This window comes from Mchenga conophoros, linkage group LG5, assembly GCF_057382185.1.
Source record: "Mchenga conophoros isolate Kocher_MC1m ecotype Shallow Benthic linkage group LG5, M_conophoros_male_GT1.1, whole genome shotgun sequence".
Taxonomy (NCBI): Eukaryota; Metazoa; Chordata; class Actinopteri; order Cichliformes; family Cichlidae; genus Mchenga; species Mchenga conophoros.
In genome coordinates this window covers 17,128,919-17,148,841 of record NC_140530.1, presented here as the reverse complement: position 1 = coordinate 17,148,841, position 19,923 = coordinate 17,128,919, and the positions used below count along the sequence as shown (strand labels likewise).

The 19,923-nt window shown below is 39.1% G+C and overlaps 1 protein-coding gene across 1 annotated transcript in view; it reads right to left on the bottom strand.

Moving 5' to 3' along the window:
- mapkapk2a (MAPK activated protein kinase 2a) overlaps positions 1 to 19,588 on the bottom strand; it is a 36,687-nt gene extending 17,099 nt beyond the window's left edge. Inside the window, exon 1 of the mRNA XM_085273673.1 lies at positions 18,790 to 19,588. Coding sequence (XP_085129799.1) covers positions 18,790 to 19,035 — 246 coding nt within the window. The 5' untranslated portion in view covers positions 19,036 to 19,588. The remainder of the gene's footprint in view (positions 1 to 18,789) is intronic.
- Positions 19,589 to 19,923: the final 335 nt, after the last annotated feature.

The window sequence follows — 19,923 nt, the reverse complement described above, 5'->3', positions numbered from 1 at the left end:
GAGTGTAAATGTAAGTTAAAGGAAAGGGTCAGGGTGTTATGACCCTGCCCATTGTAAATAACACATTAAAACGCCTACGAGATTGACACAGGAAACCAGCCGATTCTGTTACACTAGTAAAAATAGTTCCTTAGACAAATAAGGACCTGAAGGTCTAAAATATAAGCTCCTGCCTTTCTTAAATAGCAAATAAAGGAAAATAGATTAATATACCAAGCAGGAAAACATAAACTACACTTTTCAAAATGTCTCTAGAGAATTGTTTGTTTTTTTAACTCAGTTGCACTGCTGATAGAAGTGCATGACTACATGTTTTTATTTACAAATTTAATTAAAAGATAATTAATGTAGCCCCACAACCTTAAAATATCTTTGTCAGCCCACAGAAAGAATTCTGCCATGTAGCTTAGCCAATGAGCCGCCGTCTGTTTATTTTGTTGTGTATTACATTCCAGCTCTACCACCCACACACACACACACACACACACACACACACACACACACACAGGGTTTAGTTCCAGCTGGAGTGTCCAGTCTGTTGGCTGAGCATCATTACATTTACATACATGATAACCTCGTTCCCTTGAAATACCAGGAAAACAAGAAATTAAGCAAAGTGTTAAAAAACAGTTTCAGTCATATCATCTATACCCTACCTTTATAAAGCATTCTGTCCTTATCATACAATGAAAGTAAATTCTTATTTGCCTTATGTACAAACTTTCTTCAACCTTTAGTCAGACCATCAGTAACATCAGGCTAAATAATGTTTTCTCTGGATTGGAGTTCAAAAACAGCATTAGTATTAAATGCTTCCGACCCAAATCAGTAATAGCTCTGAGTTAGATTTTTCAACAAATCACCACCTAAGGGTACATTTAAAAAACACAATTTTAACATGACAAAATACACTTAACCATGTACAGGCTATTAGACTAATGTCAGTGACAGTGCTGCATCAGATGATCTGGCCTCCATAATTGTCTAACTTAACCCAAACTGAGACGGTTAGGTTGAACTGGAGTATGCTGACCACATGAGGGAACCACCTAAAGGAATTTGGAAAGAAATTCCAGGCAACTATCATGAAGCTGGCCAAGAGAATGCTAAGTATGCACGAGTTTGTTATCAGTATAAGGGGGAGATGTGCGAGGAATTGAAAATTCCACTTTTCCACTACACTTTTTGACTTCCTACCCATATCCAAATGCTTTATGTTTTGTTTTAATGTCACCACTGCTTTCCAGTGGGAAAACAGGGAAAAACAAAAGAGTCAATGTGTCAAAACCTTTCACTGGAATGTCCCTGCATGGTACAAAACACATGGATTGTTAAGGTGAGAATCAAATGTCTTAGGGCTCACTGACCATTAAAAAGTGACAGTGTTACCCAGGAGGAGTATGGTGTGATGTATGAGTCCACTTTATGTCAACACTGAACTCACAGGACAGTTCAACCACCCTTTGCAACAGAACAAACAAGGGTGGGTCTTACTTCCTTCGTCAAAAAAGGAACGAGTCTATGGATACACACAGGCATGAAGGGAACAGAAGCTTCTGTGACATAACAGTTGATATTTTGTGCACATCTTGTGAATCAATTAAAAAAATGGATTTTGAAAATTAAAAATCCACGGTGCAGCGTGGCACATTATTACATGTCCTTCATCCTGACAGCAGGCTGTACAATCTACACATTTGAAATATAAAAAAAAAATTTAATGAAATACAAAAAATAAAAAGTAGCTCACTGCTGGTTTACTTCACTTGTGAGAGACTATGCATAATAACACGACCGTCACAGGAGGAAGAGATCCACTGTATCAGAATTAGTCAGCAGCCAGTTTCTACCTGGAGTCTGGGAAGGCAGGAACAATAGGTAATATAAACTACAAACATACCCCAGCTCCTAGATACAAATAAAATGGAACAAACAAACATACGCAAAAAAACAGCCCAATACCTTAAACACATAAAACAAGGACATATACACATATATGCTCCCCATTCAGTATATAAAATTACTATAGACCATTTTATAATATAATTAGTGTTGCTGTCTTGTCTTTGTGTCTGTTCATGTAGGCATTTGTAGAGTGAATGATTTTGGGTATGCAACCTTCAAAGGCAGGCTTACAAAAACAGTACACAGCCAGACGGTGACGATGCTATGCGTAGGTCAAATGCTGTTGAAAGCAGAGTTCAGTACAAAGGGGAAGAGGTGCAAAAAAAAAAAAAAAAGAGAAAAAAAAAAAAAAGGGATAAAAGATCAAAAAAAGCAGCCTAAAACACAGACAGCTGCTGCAGTAGACAGACCAAACCAACTCCCTTAGTTCAGTACATTCTGTGATTCAATTAATTACCGAATACACTGTAATATCTCTCTGGACAGAACAAGTACAATAACAAAGTGTGAGTTACACTGGGAACACGTTAGTGCACCAGCTGTTTTCCATCAGTAAGAGTATGCTAATGGAGTAGGCCTTAAACACTGCAATAGTTATTTACATGAAATGTGTTCATTTTAAACTCTAAAACACTAAACATTTTAAATATCGGTCACAACCTGGGACTCACCCTGTAAGGGGAAACAACAAAACAGTCCGATATTGTGGCAATGTTTTTAAATTTGGTATTATTTATTAATTATTTCTAGATATTAGCCCTCTGGTCTTTTGTCCACCCTCACTAATAATAGTTAACACTAGAAAGAGAGCAAGAGTTACAGTTTTTGTGACTGAGAATGACTGAATTATTGTTACACTGACTATTATACTACTACTACTACTACTACTATTATTATTATTATTATTATTATTATCATCATCATTATCTTATCATCATTATTATCATCATTATTATTATTATTATGTTGTCCAATTGTAAAAGCACAATTTAATTAAAGACTGGTGTGCATGCATGTACTGGAAACAAAACTATTGTATGAAACACTCACACCACATCTTTAAGTATATGGGCACAGATGAACATGCTCCTGTCACCTTTCAGCTGATGCATTACTGCATTGCAACCCCCCTCCAATCTGCTGGTAGCCCTTTGAGACTGAAGCTTGTGGAGAGAAGGAGGGATATGTGGAAGACAGATGGACACACAATACACTTCCTTTAGCCGGCACAAAAGCTCCCCTGCCCAGAGCAGGACAGTGGGAGGTGGGATGGGGTTACGCTAAAGGAAGTAACCATCCTCCACCTGCTATTCCTGAGCCAAGGAAAAGCCCAGGGCTGATTAGAGTGAGACCAGAGGGTGGTAGGGAAGTGAAATTCAGTGGAGAGGCGATAGGTTAAGCTAGGCTCAATTAGAAAAACAAAAAAGGGTTAAACAACACTGTAGCAGTAGACTTGCTTCTGTATGTGACTTTTTCCTTTTGTGGGCTCAGTGAAGCACCAAACATGTTTGTGTGTTAATAGGACATGATCTGATTAAAGACATCTGTCAAGTCTCAAAATACAATCACATCTGTTGTTGTGTGTCTGCACACTTTCATGAAATCATGTTTTGCACATCTATGTAATTAGATTCGTACATCTGTACGTTTACTAACATTTCAATAAGCAGTCTCCAATACTCCTGTTTAATACAGATACAAAGGCGTACAATTTTGCAGTCAGTACAATAAAAAGTTCATTTCTTCAGCTAAATACAAACAGAATTTTATAGCGTGACTGCATGTCAAGACAAAGCAAAGATCCAAATTCACCCTGCACAGTGCAAATTAGACATCCATGGGTGAATACTGTTTGTAGTTGGGTGAAATGTTTGTACATGGAGAGATATACAAAGGTAAGAGTAAGGTGGGCTAATTGAGAGCGAAAACAAAGGCCTCAAATTCCCAGTGAGTTCTATAGGTCTGTCACTCTGAGCTAGAAAACACATAAAAAAATAATAATGCAGCTTGTTCATGCGTAGCCCTGTGACGGACAGACAATCTGTCCAAGATGTGCTCTGCCTCTGGTCCTGTGACAGCTGGTTAAAGCTAACATTTGCACAGAACATACTGTTTGTGGCAAGTAAACACAGTTTTCAACTGTGGCACTTGAGGTGAGAATTTGTTTAATTTAAAAAACTAAATCTACGTTTTGAATGTCTCATCAGTGACCAAACAGCACTGTGAAGTTCTGTCAATAATAATGACTGTGAACCTAGCAGGACAGATGGCTTAAAGCATTTCAATTCATGAAAAAGAACAAGTGGCTTGTTAAAAGAAGGAAATGAGACAGGACTATGTCTCTATGACAAAAAACACCAAGTTGTCTCACTTCCCAATATAGACTGGAAGATGGAGGGTTTTTTTTGTTTGTTTGTTTGTTTTTTAAAATAGAAGCAGCTGAGTTGGAACAGATGAAAACCGTTTCAGGCAGTGGATGGAATTATTATAGAAGTGAAATAGTGAAATAGAGACTAATGACATTTAGCAACATTTTGACTATAACCCTTCCTTTTAGCTAGCCTCAGTACCGCCTCCCTTTGGCCACCCTGTGATTCATTGTGTAAATCCCCACCTGCACTTGTGGCTTTACTATATAAATACAAGCAAAGTGGCGTGTTATCAAGTGCTTTCAAATGACAGCAGGCCAACAATGTGACCAGTTCCCGGTTAGTCACAGGTGTGAGTGTGTGAGAGTGTTTTCAGACAGACAAACTAAGATGTTTAGCAGGACAAGTTCCCAGAACAGTTAAGCTATAAGGAAGTTCCACTCTTTTGCATATTAAGGATCCTTAAGAGTTCAGCAGTTTTATTTTGTTTCACAATTTCAAAATAAAGTTGCACAACAGCAACTTTTGCTTTTAAATGACTATAACTAGCTTCAAATCTGTGAATTACTAGAGTGTTGTGTCACAACTGACACAAAAGCAACAGATCTATGTGATATGTTGCATGAATGAACTCTGAGCAAGAGAAACCACTCACTTCCCGTTACTGTTAACACCATTCAGCACTATTTAACCATGCTGCTTCCATATTAGGAACTGATCATAAGACCCGAGCAGAAAATAATACATGAAGAAAGAACAAAAAAGTGAGGATGAATACATAAAATATGCCTAATTATGTTACATGAAAAAACTAAGAACTTGCAAGTACACAGAAACAGGGGCTAATTTAGTTTCACAAAGTACTGCATCAACTTGGAAATTACTCTGTCACATCTACAGTTGCCTACCTACATCTGGGACCATCTTTCACAACCACAATACCACATCCTTCCAAAAGCACTTCCCTCCACAGAAAGAGATGCAAGAAAAAGACATGGTCAGTATGTGTGGGTGGTTTCAGTTGAAATTTAGTTATTTATTCACAGGGGCCACATTCACAAAGAAGAGATGCACCATACCTCATTTATCTACTAGTCAAGCAACATCTACATCTTTGGGTGGTTACTACACTCGATCACAGACAACATAACTGATTAAATCATATTAGGCCAAAGAAGCTTAAACCCCTGAGATGTTTATGAGGCTTGAGCTAATCTCTTTGTTTGTGGCAAATGTCAAACACATTTTTGGGGGTAAATATGCCACCATTTTGACAGCAATAAAGATTTAAATAATGCTATGATACAGATCCCACTTGTCACTGAGCCTGTGACCTTCAGACTAAACACAAAACAAGCACAAAGAGTAGACAATGGTCTTTCTTCTTAACCTCCTGGCGTCCACATATGTGGAGATCACATTTTGGGTTGTCTAGACCAAAATGCCAATAACTAGTGAGTAACAAAACCCCAAAAGGTTTTGTTTCAGCGTCATACCTATGATCTGCGTCATTGTAGCTACTGACTGAATAAGTAAACAGTTGGCTCTCTGCCCACAGATAAAAGGTACATATACACACTGAGTTATAACATCAAGTCAGTTCATTTTATTCTTGCTGTCCAGACATTCCCCTTTTCCTTTCACTCTTTAAAAATGAAAAACATTACTGTCTTTCAGTTTCACACTACCTTCAAAGCAGAGTTTCAGTGGATCAATGTGCCTGTTAGCGAAATTATGTGTTCTAAGAGTGAAAAACATTTTTAGCCAGAAGTTTGGTACATCTGGTATCTGATGGCAAAATGAAAAGAATACTTTTAGAGATTTAAGGATTAAATTATTGAGTAATACATTCTGTTTAACTCACTTTCCACAGCAAATCAGTGATGACTAAATGTATGCTGAAAGCAGGGGGATTTCAATCTTGCTTAAGCAGGTAATCAGATGCATAATGGAAGTAGCTCATCATCAAGCAATGAAAAGAGAGAGAGGAGATGGCAAACTCATAGGGGAAAATCATAAGGGTAGAGAAATAACTCAAAGGAGACCAAAAGAGAACCTCTTCCTTCCTCCCAGTCCTTCCTTTTCCTGCCATCTCATGATTAACGGGTGAGCAGTTTTTCCTCCATCAGTGATAATACTTAATCAGACCCCTTACCAGCATAAAGTCACAAGAAATTATGATGTTAGACTTTTTGTTAGCCGTTTCAAAAAACACTACTTTTAAAGCACCATTTAGACAGGTTTCCTCTGCTCTGTAGTCCAAGTGAAATTGTGGAAATGCAAACCACAAAAACACACATTTAAACTGCCTAAGATCACCACTTCCTCTTTTCTTAAACAGACCTTGACAGGTGTTTACTTCACTTGAATAAGTCAAGCATTTTTTTTCCTTTTTACCTCAGAAGGGACAACTGTTGGAACAACTCTGAAAATGTGACCAGAGGATTTAGTTTCTCTGTCTACTGTCATTTTCACACAATGTCAAGAGAATCAGTTTGGGATATTGCTCAAAGTTGCTATTTCTGATGCAGAAAGAGGAAGCTCGCCTCTCACTACAAGAAATACTGCAATACACAGACGATGTCCAAGTGACAGTTACCTGCACTACTCACACATTGCCACATCACGCTGACTTCATACTAGGAAGCTGACAATTTAGAGACAGAAAGCATTAGGAATAAAATTCAGTTCATGTGGAAAGTGCTTAAACACCTTAAAAATGCACAGTACAGGGAGTTCCTTTCCAGATACGAACAAACTTCAGAGGGATATCTTCTTTTGAAAACATACTGTTAATTTCACATTTGTGGGTCAACATTATGCGAACATCCTAGTCTAGTGAAAATACTTGACTACAGCAAGATGACTGCTTTCTTCCAAAACAGAAAATATAGTTATAATAATATATGATAGACCCACACAGAATAAATAAATTATAAACGCCATTGGTGATGTATTAATTCCAGAAATCGCTACAGTTTCCAAAATATCTCTGCTCATTCTAAGCCCATATAGTCTAGAAGGCCTAAAGCCCTCTCAGCCTTGTTCTGCATTCCCTTTTATGGTTTTGTTAGTTTGTTAGTGTTCATCTAACATCATTTATTTGTCTTTATTTAAATAATATACAAACTGCAGCCAACTACAATCACATAACACTAAAGTATGTCACTAAAATAACCCTTCTGTCAACCAAACAGGCTTCACTGTAAACTTCACTTCCAGCTGGAACACAGTTCAGTCATAATGTATAACAAGCCTATATAAACAGGCACAATCCTCTGTGATCTAAAAAATAAATGTACCCGGCTAGATCCTACAGGTTTAAACCTCTAAAGTGCCTGCTGTATTCAACCTCTTTAGTTACTGTGAAGACACCACTGAAATTGCACAGCAAGGAGTCCTGACACTGAAGTCCATTTTTTACCACACATTAGAGAAAGAGAAAAAAAATGATAGCAGTAAAACTGAAAAACCGTGTAGCATTCTGGCATCAAGCAAGTCTAATGAATGCCTTATCCCATTAGGACTGTATGGAGGCATTTCATTTTCTTATCTGTGTCATCTAACAACTTCACAAATAAAACCCTTTGTGTTTCGATTAAAATGTGACGTTGAATTTAAGCGCTTCCAATAACCTGCTTGCTTGTCAGCATTAAAATGCAGGCATTGTAAGACAACACCTGCAATGCTTCACACCTTGTAAGGGTTCGCCTGTGTTACGACACTTTAAAGATAAACCAATTCGTGCCCGTTTTACGGTACAGCAGATGCATCCATTAGGTATTTGCCTATGGAGAGGTACTGTCAATGTATACAAACATGGGGGCAAATACCAGTTGGCTAAAAAGTGGGCCGAAATAGGGAAGGGTACAACAGGCTTCTCCTATTCCAGTGACCTCCAGAACGAAGCCTGTTGCTTCCATCAACAAACAAAATTTCAATTTGATAAGCAAAGACAGTGACTGCAGTGGACACAATTCATAGTTTTTAAACACTTGTTCTCACTTCTCTTTTTATGCTATAATTCGCCCTTTTCAACACCACAAGCACAAGTAGCCTGCGGACCCGGTTGCACCACATATTTTGAACACTGCCTCCAAGAAACGCTCAAACAAGGACACACAACACTGTCTCCCACAAAAGTTAAGAAGTCAAAGCTAGTGTTTCTGTGTGACAAACTATATTAAGCACAATACATCAGAAGGTTGCAACTGACTATTTAAGGGACTCTAGGGCTGCACGATTAATCGTTAGAAAAATCGCGATATCGATTCATACTTATGTGCGATCTCATTTCCAAATGACAACGATTTTTAAAAAAGACGACCACGATTGTACCGCATTTTGATCCGGGACGTAATCTGCATGAAAACAAGCGCTCACTCTTCCTGCTCAACAAATGACAAGGGCGGAGCCTTATACCACGTGATACAGAAGCTGGCTGCTAAAATTAGCAGGGAAAAAACAACGGAGAGCACGTCAGGGATGACGAGAAAGTGACAGGAGAAAATCAGTCCCGGTCAACCACCCAAGCATCAATAACGGGAACCTTATACAGCGCTTCCCTATACCCGTCGAACTCCCGCAGGCACAAAGAAATTACAGAGGCTATTACTTATCACCTGACCAAAGATATGGCTCCCATCAACACTGTACAAAACAAGGGATTTAGGAAAATGATCAACACCCTAGACAAACGCTACACAGTGCCGTCCCACAACTATTTTTCTATTGTTGCACCACCTGCTCTATACACGCAGTGTCGAGCAACGGTGGAGACGGAATTTCAAGCAGTACAACATTTTGCGGCAACAACAAAACGTGAGACATTTGTTGTTTTTATGTTTATTCATTGTTTTTATGTTCAGTCTCAACTGTTACGAAGTTGATGTGCAGTTAATAAGTGCAATAAATATTTATACTGGAAAAGAAAATCGTGAGAGAATCGTGATCTCAATTCTAAGCCAAAAAAAATCGTGATTCTCATTTTATGCAAAATAGTGCAGCCCTAAGGGACTCCACTTCTTTATCACAGTATCTCTTGCATGCACAGCTGAATAATCATGACTTTTTCATCTGTATTATTACCATAAAACCTGGTTCAAGAAAACATTTTACAAGGTGACGCCACTGTGGGAGATGTCGGCAGAGTCCTGAGGGTGGGGGTGGTGGTTGGGGCTAGGGCTGGGTATCGTCCCTAATTTCTATAATCAATTTGACTCCGATTCACAGGGTCCCGATTCAATTCGTTTCCATTCCATTTTGATCCAGTCAGAAATATTATAATTATGATAATTTATCAGTACATATCCACATTTTTATATCTATGTATAAAAACAAAGCTGACACTTGTGAGACTTCATCAGAGGTGTAAGCATCACAGCAGATGCAAAGATTATATGACCGCCTTAAAGATATTCTGCAGTAGATCAAAAACGCAAGAAAACCATGAATCAACATGTGAAAATTACCCGATACGGCTGAAGTGAAGCAGAGCAAAGTTACAGAGGTTTTATTAGAGGCGCAGCTAAGAGTTTTGCAATTTGGCGTAATTTTCAAAAAAATTTGGCTTCTACCAGTCGGAGGTCATTTTTGAGAAGAAAAAACACAAAAATCAGCAGCCGACAGTGCTGTACACAACAGTTGACTGGTGCGTAATAAGCAAGCGAATAATGCAGAAAACAGATTTGAGATGGGAAACGGTTCTTGTACACAGAGAGAGAGAGAGAGCAGTGCAGGAAGTTTGATTTTATCGTGCTGGAAGCAGAAAGCAAAAGTAACAGGGAATTAATGACGATGTTTATCAAACATGAAACCTAGATTTGATCTTTTGCTGCTGGTTCAGTGAATTTTGGTGAAAGACTGACAAAACCTGCAGCTTCACAATCTGTGACATCTCGGCTTTCAGCTCCTGTGTAGGGTGAACGATCCGCGCTTTGTGTTTACGTCTTCGTGCGGAATCCGTTTACCTGCGCTCATTTGCCGTTTTAGCTGTTCGGCAGTTGTTGAAATAGTTTTGTGAGCTTTAAACTGAGATTCTGGCGTTTCTGAAAAAATACATTTATATTTAAAAATCGATTCAGGATTTAATGAATCGATATTGCTTTATTCAATTCAAAATCGATCAGAATTGGAAAATCAATTTTTTTTAAACCAACTCCTAGTGGGGGCTCAGGGGTCTTATGGAAGAAATAAAAAGTAGCCTTTTACAATAATTATTACTGTTTGAGTCTATGAAATTAGACAGGCAGCTAACAAAGCCATCTGTCCAGATGCTAAAACATAAGAATATTTATGTGGAAGCATATTTATGTTGTCATTCAAACAGTGTACAAAGATTAGGTAAAATCTTCACTAACTTTCCTGTAGCTGTGATACATAAACAGCAAATCCCCCCAACTTCTGTCTCCGGTTAGGAGAGAGAACAAGTGTTCTGTGCAAACGTTATCTTTCATCACTGCTATTTGTTCTTCCATTTTAGGGGCTTCTTTGCAGCAACATGTCTTCTAATCCAATTTTTCAATTGCATTTTATCAGTGAGGTCCTAACAACAGTTTTGACTTTGTACTATCAACAATATAATATTAATTAAGCCATCTGTCACTTTCTGCAGCTATTTCTGGCAAATATTTTTAAATATACAAGTTCATATCAGGGGAAGGACTGCTTTGCTGATGGAAATTCGGGGTTGGCAACATGACCAAAAAGGGAAAATCTACATGGCACCCCATATCTTAGGTTATGAGCCGCAAAGTGCTGCCAGTTGTAATGTGCCTTGGCAGAGATTTTGTAGGTCTCTGAAACTAATACATATTCCCCCATTTGGCGTTTTGATGATGGTGTACAGTACTGTTGAATATGCAACTCCAAAATTTCCAATAGGACTTCAGTTGGGTTGAGATCTAGTGTCTGACAATGTAATTTTCATCAACCACTTAGTGACTCCCCACCTTGTGCATTGTCGCCCTCGGAGGGACTCAAATCAGGATGAAAATATTTCATTGTAAGATAAAAGTGATTCCTCAGAAACTCTTTGTACTGATGTGCACCAACACCTAAAATTATAAGGCTGCGAGGTCACCTGAATTTAGGAGACAAGTGTTCAGATTTTATAACTTCAGTCATTTTAGTGAACCTAATGTGTGCAGTTAAGAAATTTGTTGTGTTGTGATTAAAAGGATAAAAATGATCCACTGTTGACAGCCTCTTGGACACGATCTCGAGTCTGACGATAACAAACGCTAAAGAAAAACCCCATATTGGCCCCTAAAAAGTTGATTGCATTAGCAGATGCAGTATGACTTAGGCGCTGTGGATGTGCATGGACAATGGGGTAGTGGTAGATGCAAAAGACAGGGTTTATTATTGCCCGGTAATAAACACACCCATACCACACCATAATTACTAAGGGCTAACCCCTCCCACGTGAACCAGTCTAAAATTAAATGACCCTGCCACCCACCTTCAAACCAAAACTGTTGCTCCACATGATTACACTCAGACGTCAACAACCTTTACAGCTGGCATATCAAATGAGATGTGATAATACTGCGTGCCATAAAACATTCTCAATGTAGCGGCAGTAAAAAGAAAAAGAGATAAAAAACATCTAAAAAGGATGCATTCAAGCCACTATATCCAACAGAAGAAAAAGACATCTAAATAGTCAGCTTGTACACAGTAACAAAAAAGAAAAACACCAAACTGCAGCATCTTTGTCATTCAAGCAATCACATGACCCAACCTCCCTTAAGTTTTGCATAAGGTCCATGTTTTTCAATCGGGCATTTACAGCATTGAACACAGTAACAAAATAGCAAAATTTCCCAGCACCTAGACCAGAATAATGAACACTCAGGACTGAAGGAATCGGGCAAAGTAAATTATAGCGCATGCAGGTAGGAGGAGGGGGGGGGGGGATTCCTTTTGGCGTCTTATGTGTATCAACTTCACTTAGTTCAGACTTGTATATTTAGTTGGAGAGATGCCACAAAACAGGGTTTGCTCAGTGTGATTCATTTTAGATTCAGACAACTCTCAACACAGGAATGCTTGAAGATTCAAAACAATTATATTAATGTGCAATAATGGCAACTACTCAACTTCACCAAGTGACCAGAGTCAGGAGATGCAGCAGCAGTTGCTTTATTTATTATACCTCATATTGGATTAGGATCATAGTCACAGTTTGAGAATTACAATTTTAGGGTTTTTTGAAGTGTTATGGAAACAATATTCTTATTCTTACAATTTTATCTTATTCTTATATTGTTTCTAGGTGAAACACTGTTCTGGAACCTGTCTTTGGGAGCTCGGGGTGCCATGTTTAAAGGATCCCTGAGTGGACTGTCCTGAACGCCCTGATTCACAGAAACTTGGATGAAGCGTTAGTGTTAAGCAAACAATTTCTCATTTCAAGTCATTTAAACTGATACCTACTTCTAAACCCAACCCAGCAGTTAATTTTCTGCAAGGCAGACAGTGTTCAGGAGTCTGCCTGTACCTCTGGATCAGTTTACTTACTAGACCAGGGGTATTAAACTAAAATTTGAGGAGGTCCAGTTGGAGAAAATCTTCTCAAGCAGAGGTCCGGGACATCATAATGTCTAACTTACGTTATGATTGTGATAGAGAAGCAACCTTTTTTTTTTTTTTTTAATTTATATCTGAACGTATGAACAATAGACTGTCAAATCAATGAAAATACAAGTTAAAACATTTCAACAAAATTTATTGTTAACACTGAAACACACAGTAGGCCTACATTAGAAATAGGGCTGCTGTTTAAAATGAATTAGAGAAAATAAATAAAATGGCTAAATTGTGCATCTTAAAACAAAGTGCTTAATTTCAGAAAAAAAAAAGTTTCCCTTTTTCTTTACATTTTACATCTCGACTAAACAGTCTCAATACATTTTCAACAGATAACCTCAAAACATTTTAACAATTTTACAGTTTCTCTTTCTTTCCCCCTTATATTCCACGTCCCAACTTTCTGTTGTTCAGTGAGAGAACTGAGCTTTAGTTCGCTCTACTAGGATTTTAAATCTGGGCTGGAATGGTGTCAGGGCCATTCTCATACACATGTGTAGGTGCTCATTGGTGATCCTGGAACGATATTTAGTTTTTATTATGTTCATTTTGGAGAAAGCTGCCTCACAGCTGTATGTGGAGCCAAACATGGCAGGTTCAGTTCTTCCAAACTGCTCTTTCAGGGCCACATCTGCTTGGAGATCAATTAGTTGCATTTGAAGAGGCCCAGCATTTGCCCACTTGAAGTGCTGTGTGACTTCCTTTGAGAACCCTCTGACATCAGTGATGGCAAATGGGTTCTTTATGAACATGGTGAGCTGCTGTCCAAAGCTGAAGCTATCAAAACGTTTGCTGAAGTTTTCAATCAGCTTATCAACAAAGTCAACAAAAGAGGACACATCTCTCTGTCCCTGAACCTGTTCCTTCACTGTTGGGAAGTGTGCATAGTCTCCTTGCAGGTCTTCTTTGAACACTTCAAGTTTCCTCTGAAAGCAGCGGACAGCTGTCATCAGTTCACAAATTGAATTGTCCTTGCCCTGCAGCTTCAAATTCAGTTCATTCAGGTGTGAAGTGATATCAACCAAAAAGGCCACAATATCCATGTTTTTCCCATCATTTAAAAAGAGAGAAAAGTTTGTTGCTTTTTGACTTTCCAGCTCTTCCAAGAAAGCTGCTACTTCACTTCTGATGGACCAAAATCGCTCCAATGCCCTGCCTTTGCTAAGCCATCTCACATTGTTGTGAAGCAGAAGATCATCAGCGTGTGCATCAACTTCTCTGAGAAATTCCCTGAGCATGCGATGCTGACAAGAAGAAGATGCCCTGAGAAAATTAATCATTTTCATCATTGTTTTCATCACCTCAGCATACTCGTCTGACAGGGTGGAGCATAACACTGACTGATGAATAATGCAATGATAAGAGATTAGCTCGGGATTGTCCTCTTTCATTCTTGCTACAGCTCCTTTCTCTCTCCCCATCATAGCAGGGGCTCCATCTGTGGTTATTGAAACCACTTGGTTTGGCTCTATTCCTCGCTTTGTTAACATTTCCTTAATGGCCAGGTAAATATCCTCTCCTCTTGTAGTGCTGTGAAGGGAAGTTACACCTAGCAGGTCTTCACAGAACTCTTTCTTATCATTGTTGAAGAACCTTACATAAACTAACAGCTGAGCATTGTCAGACACATCAGTGGACTCATCTACAGCCAAGCCTACACATGGTGTCTTATGAATAGCTTCTTCCAGCTGGGATAGCACATCCTGAGCTAATAATTCACTTCTCTTTGTGGCTGTTGATGCTGACATAGGTATTTGCTTTATTTTGTCATGAAGCTCTTCTTTTTGTTTACCCTCAAGTAATGTTTCTGCTACTGCACTCATGTACTCTTTGACAACACCTGCATCTGCAAAGGGCTTTTTGTGTTGACCTAAAATCCAAGCAACTCTGAGGGAACATTCATGAGCACGTTGTTGGGCGGTGAAAGAACTGGTTAAGATCCTTGTGGACTGATCATATTGGGCTCTGAGACTGCTAATTTTCTGGGACCTGAGTTCAGACTTGGGTGGGTATGATTGTTCAAAAGCTTTGTGCTTTGTCTCATAGTGGCGTTTGACATTGCCACTTTTAATCAGTGCCACGGTTTCTGAACATATGAGACACACTGGTTTGCTGCTTGCGACCGGAAGAATGAACATATATGCGTCAGTCCATTCAGTCTTGAAAGTTCTATTTTCGGTGTCTACTTTTCTCTTTTTTGAAAGCGCCATAGTTGTTTTACCTCTTGTGACTCCCGCTCACGTCTTGTCTCACTGTATCGTTAATCGTCTCGCTTGTCATTCACCTCTCACCATGTCTTTCCTCTGTCTGTCTGTGTCTGCACTCAGAGTTGCGATCGCCTTCAATGCGCAGATGTGATTGGCTAAGTAGTGTCACGTGGGTGGCGTAACTCGCACACAATTGGTTAGTATGTTCCCTGGTCTAATACAGCATGTTCCCTGGTCTAATACAATGTATGGTTACTGCTTAAAATTGAATCGCCCCGTCAAAATTAAATATAATTTAATATTTTGTTAACTATAGGTCCGGGTCCATATAGGATGGCGACTGGGTCCGGACTCGGACCCCGGTCCGCCTGTTAGTGACCCCTGTACTAGACTGATGACAACCTGGGCTGCTGTGTAAAGAAAAAAGGAATATTTTTGCATGAACCACATTCTACACTTTGCTAGCATTTGTGAACAAACAGAGGGGCTAGTCATTAATGCATCCAATTTAACAAGTATCTGTCACCTTAACTAAACAAAGTTGGTAAAAAAAAAAAAAAAAGCTCCTTTGCCATCTAATGGGGTGTTCCAGTGTTAGAGACTATGAATAGTCTGTAGTGGCTTAATGGATTGATTCAGGAGTTTATTGCTCAGGGTTGAGTCCATTTCTCAGTTGAGGGGTGTGACCAGATGGAAGTCTAAGATCCTTACAGTTGCAAAGAAAATTTTCAGTAACAGCATTTAATAAAGATTTGTTAAAAATGCTGGTAAATACCTCTGCTAGTTTGGTATTTGGTATTCTAATGTCAGAATTAAGGATGTCAGAATTAGTTGAACCACATCTAGTGATGTGTCAAAACATGTCATTAAGGATACAGGAGAGGTATTCAGATACTGTCTCTAAAGGGCAAGGACCTAATGTAAAAAAGCAGTTAGAGATTCAAAGATGTTATGACCCCAATGGCCACTAACCTGGGCTGCAGCTCTGACAGACAGATGCCACCCCCTTTCTGTCTGTTAATTTTTCTTTGAAGGGAAGTTGCAAACAAGCAAGTGGAAAAGTAAACAGATGACAGCCGGCTAGCATGGCTGTCACCCCACCCCCAAAAAAAGAAGTGGCCGTTTGTCAGGGTGTGAATGCTAGGATAAAAGAAGGCCACTGCTGCTGCTAGCACTGCTACGTTTGGTTAGCTAAATTCTACGAACACTGATGTTGTTTTTTGTGTAGCCATTTCCCTTGTTGCTAGGTTTCAAAAAAATTGTGGTTTTGATTTTTTGTGAAGGAGCTGCTCTCATGATTCACTGAGTGACAACAATTACTGGCCAATCAGTGGCATGGAGTCTGTTGACCTCACATTTTTGGATTATTTCAGATCACTTGGAACCTTGGCCAAGTAGGTATCTGGTGCCAGGTACTACCACATACTGGAAAACCCTACAAAATGGAGTTGAGTCGAGCCAAGCAGGTACTAGGCACTAGTGGAAAAGGTCTATTAGTCGCCAGAAACATCCCTAGTTTTGGTACTGAGGAAATTAAGAAAATAGATTTATTATTACAACATAAAATTATTTTACAATGATGTAAACAAAATTATTTCATTACCGATTCCCAAGTCTCCCTCTCACAGCCTGTCATTTATCCCTCTTAAGCAATTATCTTATAAGGCAGATGTGCAAAATATCTTTCAGTTTTGGATCATTTTAACTGACACCGGAAATGGATTTAATTATATTCATATTCCAAGATGTTATGTTAACCTAACCACTGCTTTGTCACTACTTTTCTAGAAAGTTTACACTAAAATGAATTACTCACTTATGAGACAGAATCTAGCTAACACTAGTTAGTTACCAGCTGCAGTTCATATATCTTTTCTTTACTTCTTTTGAGAAAGAATTTATATATATGTGGTCTGAAACTGATGGAAAATTGACAATATTTGCAAATGTGATTTTACCCTCCAGGACACATTCAGTCACAACCTAATAAGACTAAGATTTAATAAAAGAATGACCCAATATATTAAATCATACTTGGAGAAAAGTTCTCTACTCCCTCAGCCTTAAGCGCTCAAAAATCCTGGAAACAAATTAAGAAGTACAGAATTTCAGCCCACTTCTGTGTAATCTGTGGACCTTTAGCTTGGAAATTTTTTCACAGGGTGAACATAAAACTGATTTTTAATCGAGTGGCACCCATTTTACATGAATTACTGAGCAACTGCAACAATAATCATGGGAGCCTTTTGCCAACTTCCTTTCAGCTTTGCACTTCTATTGGATATTAAATACTGCTTTACTAGAAATGTTTTACACTTCACTGTGAACTGAGTCCACTTCCACTTTAAAAACGACAACTATATTCACATAAAAGGCAACTATAGTTTTACATGCAGCGCTATCAATGTATAAGGCCCCTGCTCACACAAAACAGCTGAGAAGACAATTGAGAAGGCCTGAAAGTTCAACATGACTTTCTAAGTTTATACTTGTTACAAGTGTTTTAACAACAAACAAAAACATGGCTGATTGACGGTTGCGTGGGAGCTTGTGTGAATTTGCTGTTTAACACACACACACACACACACACACACACACACACACCTGTTTTTTCAGGTTTTAGATTTGTATTTTTCGTTTTGTCTTTCCCTGACTCATTCACTTGTAGAAGATTTTGTGCAACAGTTATGTATGCTGACAATCTTAAGATTACACTCTCTATCATAATGATGGGGGGGAAGCCTTCAGTGATATTTAGCCTCACTGGATAACATTTCAGTTACTTGTGTGTTTATAACTGTTGTGACGTTTGTCCTTTATCAATCATTGACCAATACAGAAAATGATCTCTTAAGAGGTAGATCCTGATACTGCAGTGTCACTTTACAGCCACAACCCTAACAACCACCAGCCCCAACCCATACACGCTTTTTTTTAAAGCTACGTATGACATTCTTACCTTGTTACTCTACGTGGTGAAAGTGGGTGACAAATAAAACAATGACAATGTGAAATCAAAAAAAAAAACCAAACCAAAAAAAAAAAAAAAAAAAAAAAAAAAAAAACGCACACAACTGAGAAAAAGCTTTAACATCACATAGCAACCTCCAGTCACAAGAAGCAGCACTGCACACTTGAACTAGAGATACCTGTTGTGTATCAATTCATTATTTGCTTATAAGTTACTCTAGGTTCACTGTGCACCAGCTTATTATGATGAAGTTACATGTTCTAATAATAGGAGTTAAAAATCACCCGTTGGACAACATCGGGACATGTTTTAGGGTAAGAAATTATTGCCAAAGGTGATCAAAAATTTAATTCGTGGATACACTTTTACCAACATTGCCACATCAATGAAAAGGAAGGAAAAGGAAAGAGACATAGAAAAGGAAGACAAAAAAAAACAGAAATTTGGTGCTCTGTAAAATGTAAGCACGCTGAAAGTCGAATTTCCTGAAAGTTTGAGGTCTTGATATGTTTTATCTAAATTTAATACTTTGCAGGACAACAAACAAGGAGAAATATGCCTAAATAATAAGTCTAAAAATGACACTGTGGGATAAAAATGAACTGCTCTGATTGACTCTGTTTGCCTATTAAAGCGTCCAGTGGTGTAGAATTGAACTTTAAAAGTCTTCATTGCAAAATAGTGACCACTGCATGAACTCATAGCTGGACAAAATTGTGTTGCTTTCATTACAGATATGACCTACCTTTAGGGCATACTTGTCGCCAGTGCTCTTCTGTACTATTTCGAGCACTTTTCCATTGATTCCCAACCCCAACACCTGGCTGGTCACCTTGTATTCGTCAGTGATTGCGTTCTTCCTGATCTGTAAGGTGGGTCTGGGCTGGAAGGAGTGGAACTGGCCCGAAGGGTTCTGTTGCCCGGCTGGGTTCTGCTGCCCCGCCGGGTTGGGAAACAGTGGTTGGTTCTGTGAGTTTGATAGCATGTTCATAGTTCGGGGCTGAGAGGTAAGCAGCCTCCCCTCAACAATACTGTTCTCAATACAGAGACCGAGTCTTCCTGAGTTAGCTGGCCTCTGACAAACTGCTCACCGCGTCGCGTCCAGGCCCGAGGAAAATCTGGCAGTAGTTCTAACGATACGGGTTCACAAAGTCGCTCGGTTAGCCGGTAAAAAGCCAAGTTAGCTAGCTAGCTATTAGCATCGTAGCTCGAGTCTTTTCTGTGATTCTCAGCTAACAACTCAGCTATCGGTTAGCTTATCCATCTCCGGTGGTGTCCGCCGTCCACCGGTTTCCTCAAAGAAAGCTTCAGGAACTTTTCTAAAACATCCTCTAAGGCGGCAACAGTGGCAGAGTTTTTTTTCCAGTCGATACCGTGAAACCTCTCGAGGGAAGTAAAAACAAAAATAACAGAAACACTTCACGAAAGACAGGCAACACAGGGAGAAAAAACTCCGATAGCAATAGCACGACAAACACACTTCACTTTCCAACGGACAGACACCCAGCAGGTTTAGCTTCTGACGTCATATGGCCGGGGCTTTTTTTCGGCGCTTAAAGGAGAAGTGCGCCAGAGGAAACGACTGGATTCATACAACAGACTGGAGCGTCGGCCAGGAGAGGGCACACGCACAGGCGTTTACAAGAACAGAGACTTACTTTGCCAAAAGATAATCTAAGAGTAGCCTGCATTTTTATTGTGCGTTTCCTGTGTGACAGTATGAAGCGTTACGCAGGTTTTAATTGCCAGTCTTTCAGGCAAGAGACCCCCCTCCAGAGTTTATTAGCAGTCTAACAGGGACGAAAATAGACACACTAATCTCTGACCAGAAGGACCAAAGTGCTATAGGTGACCTCAGCGCTAGAGCTTTTGTGCCTTT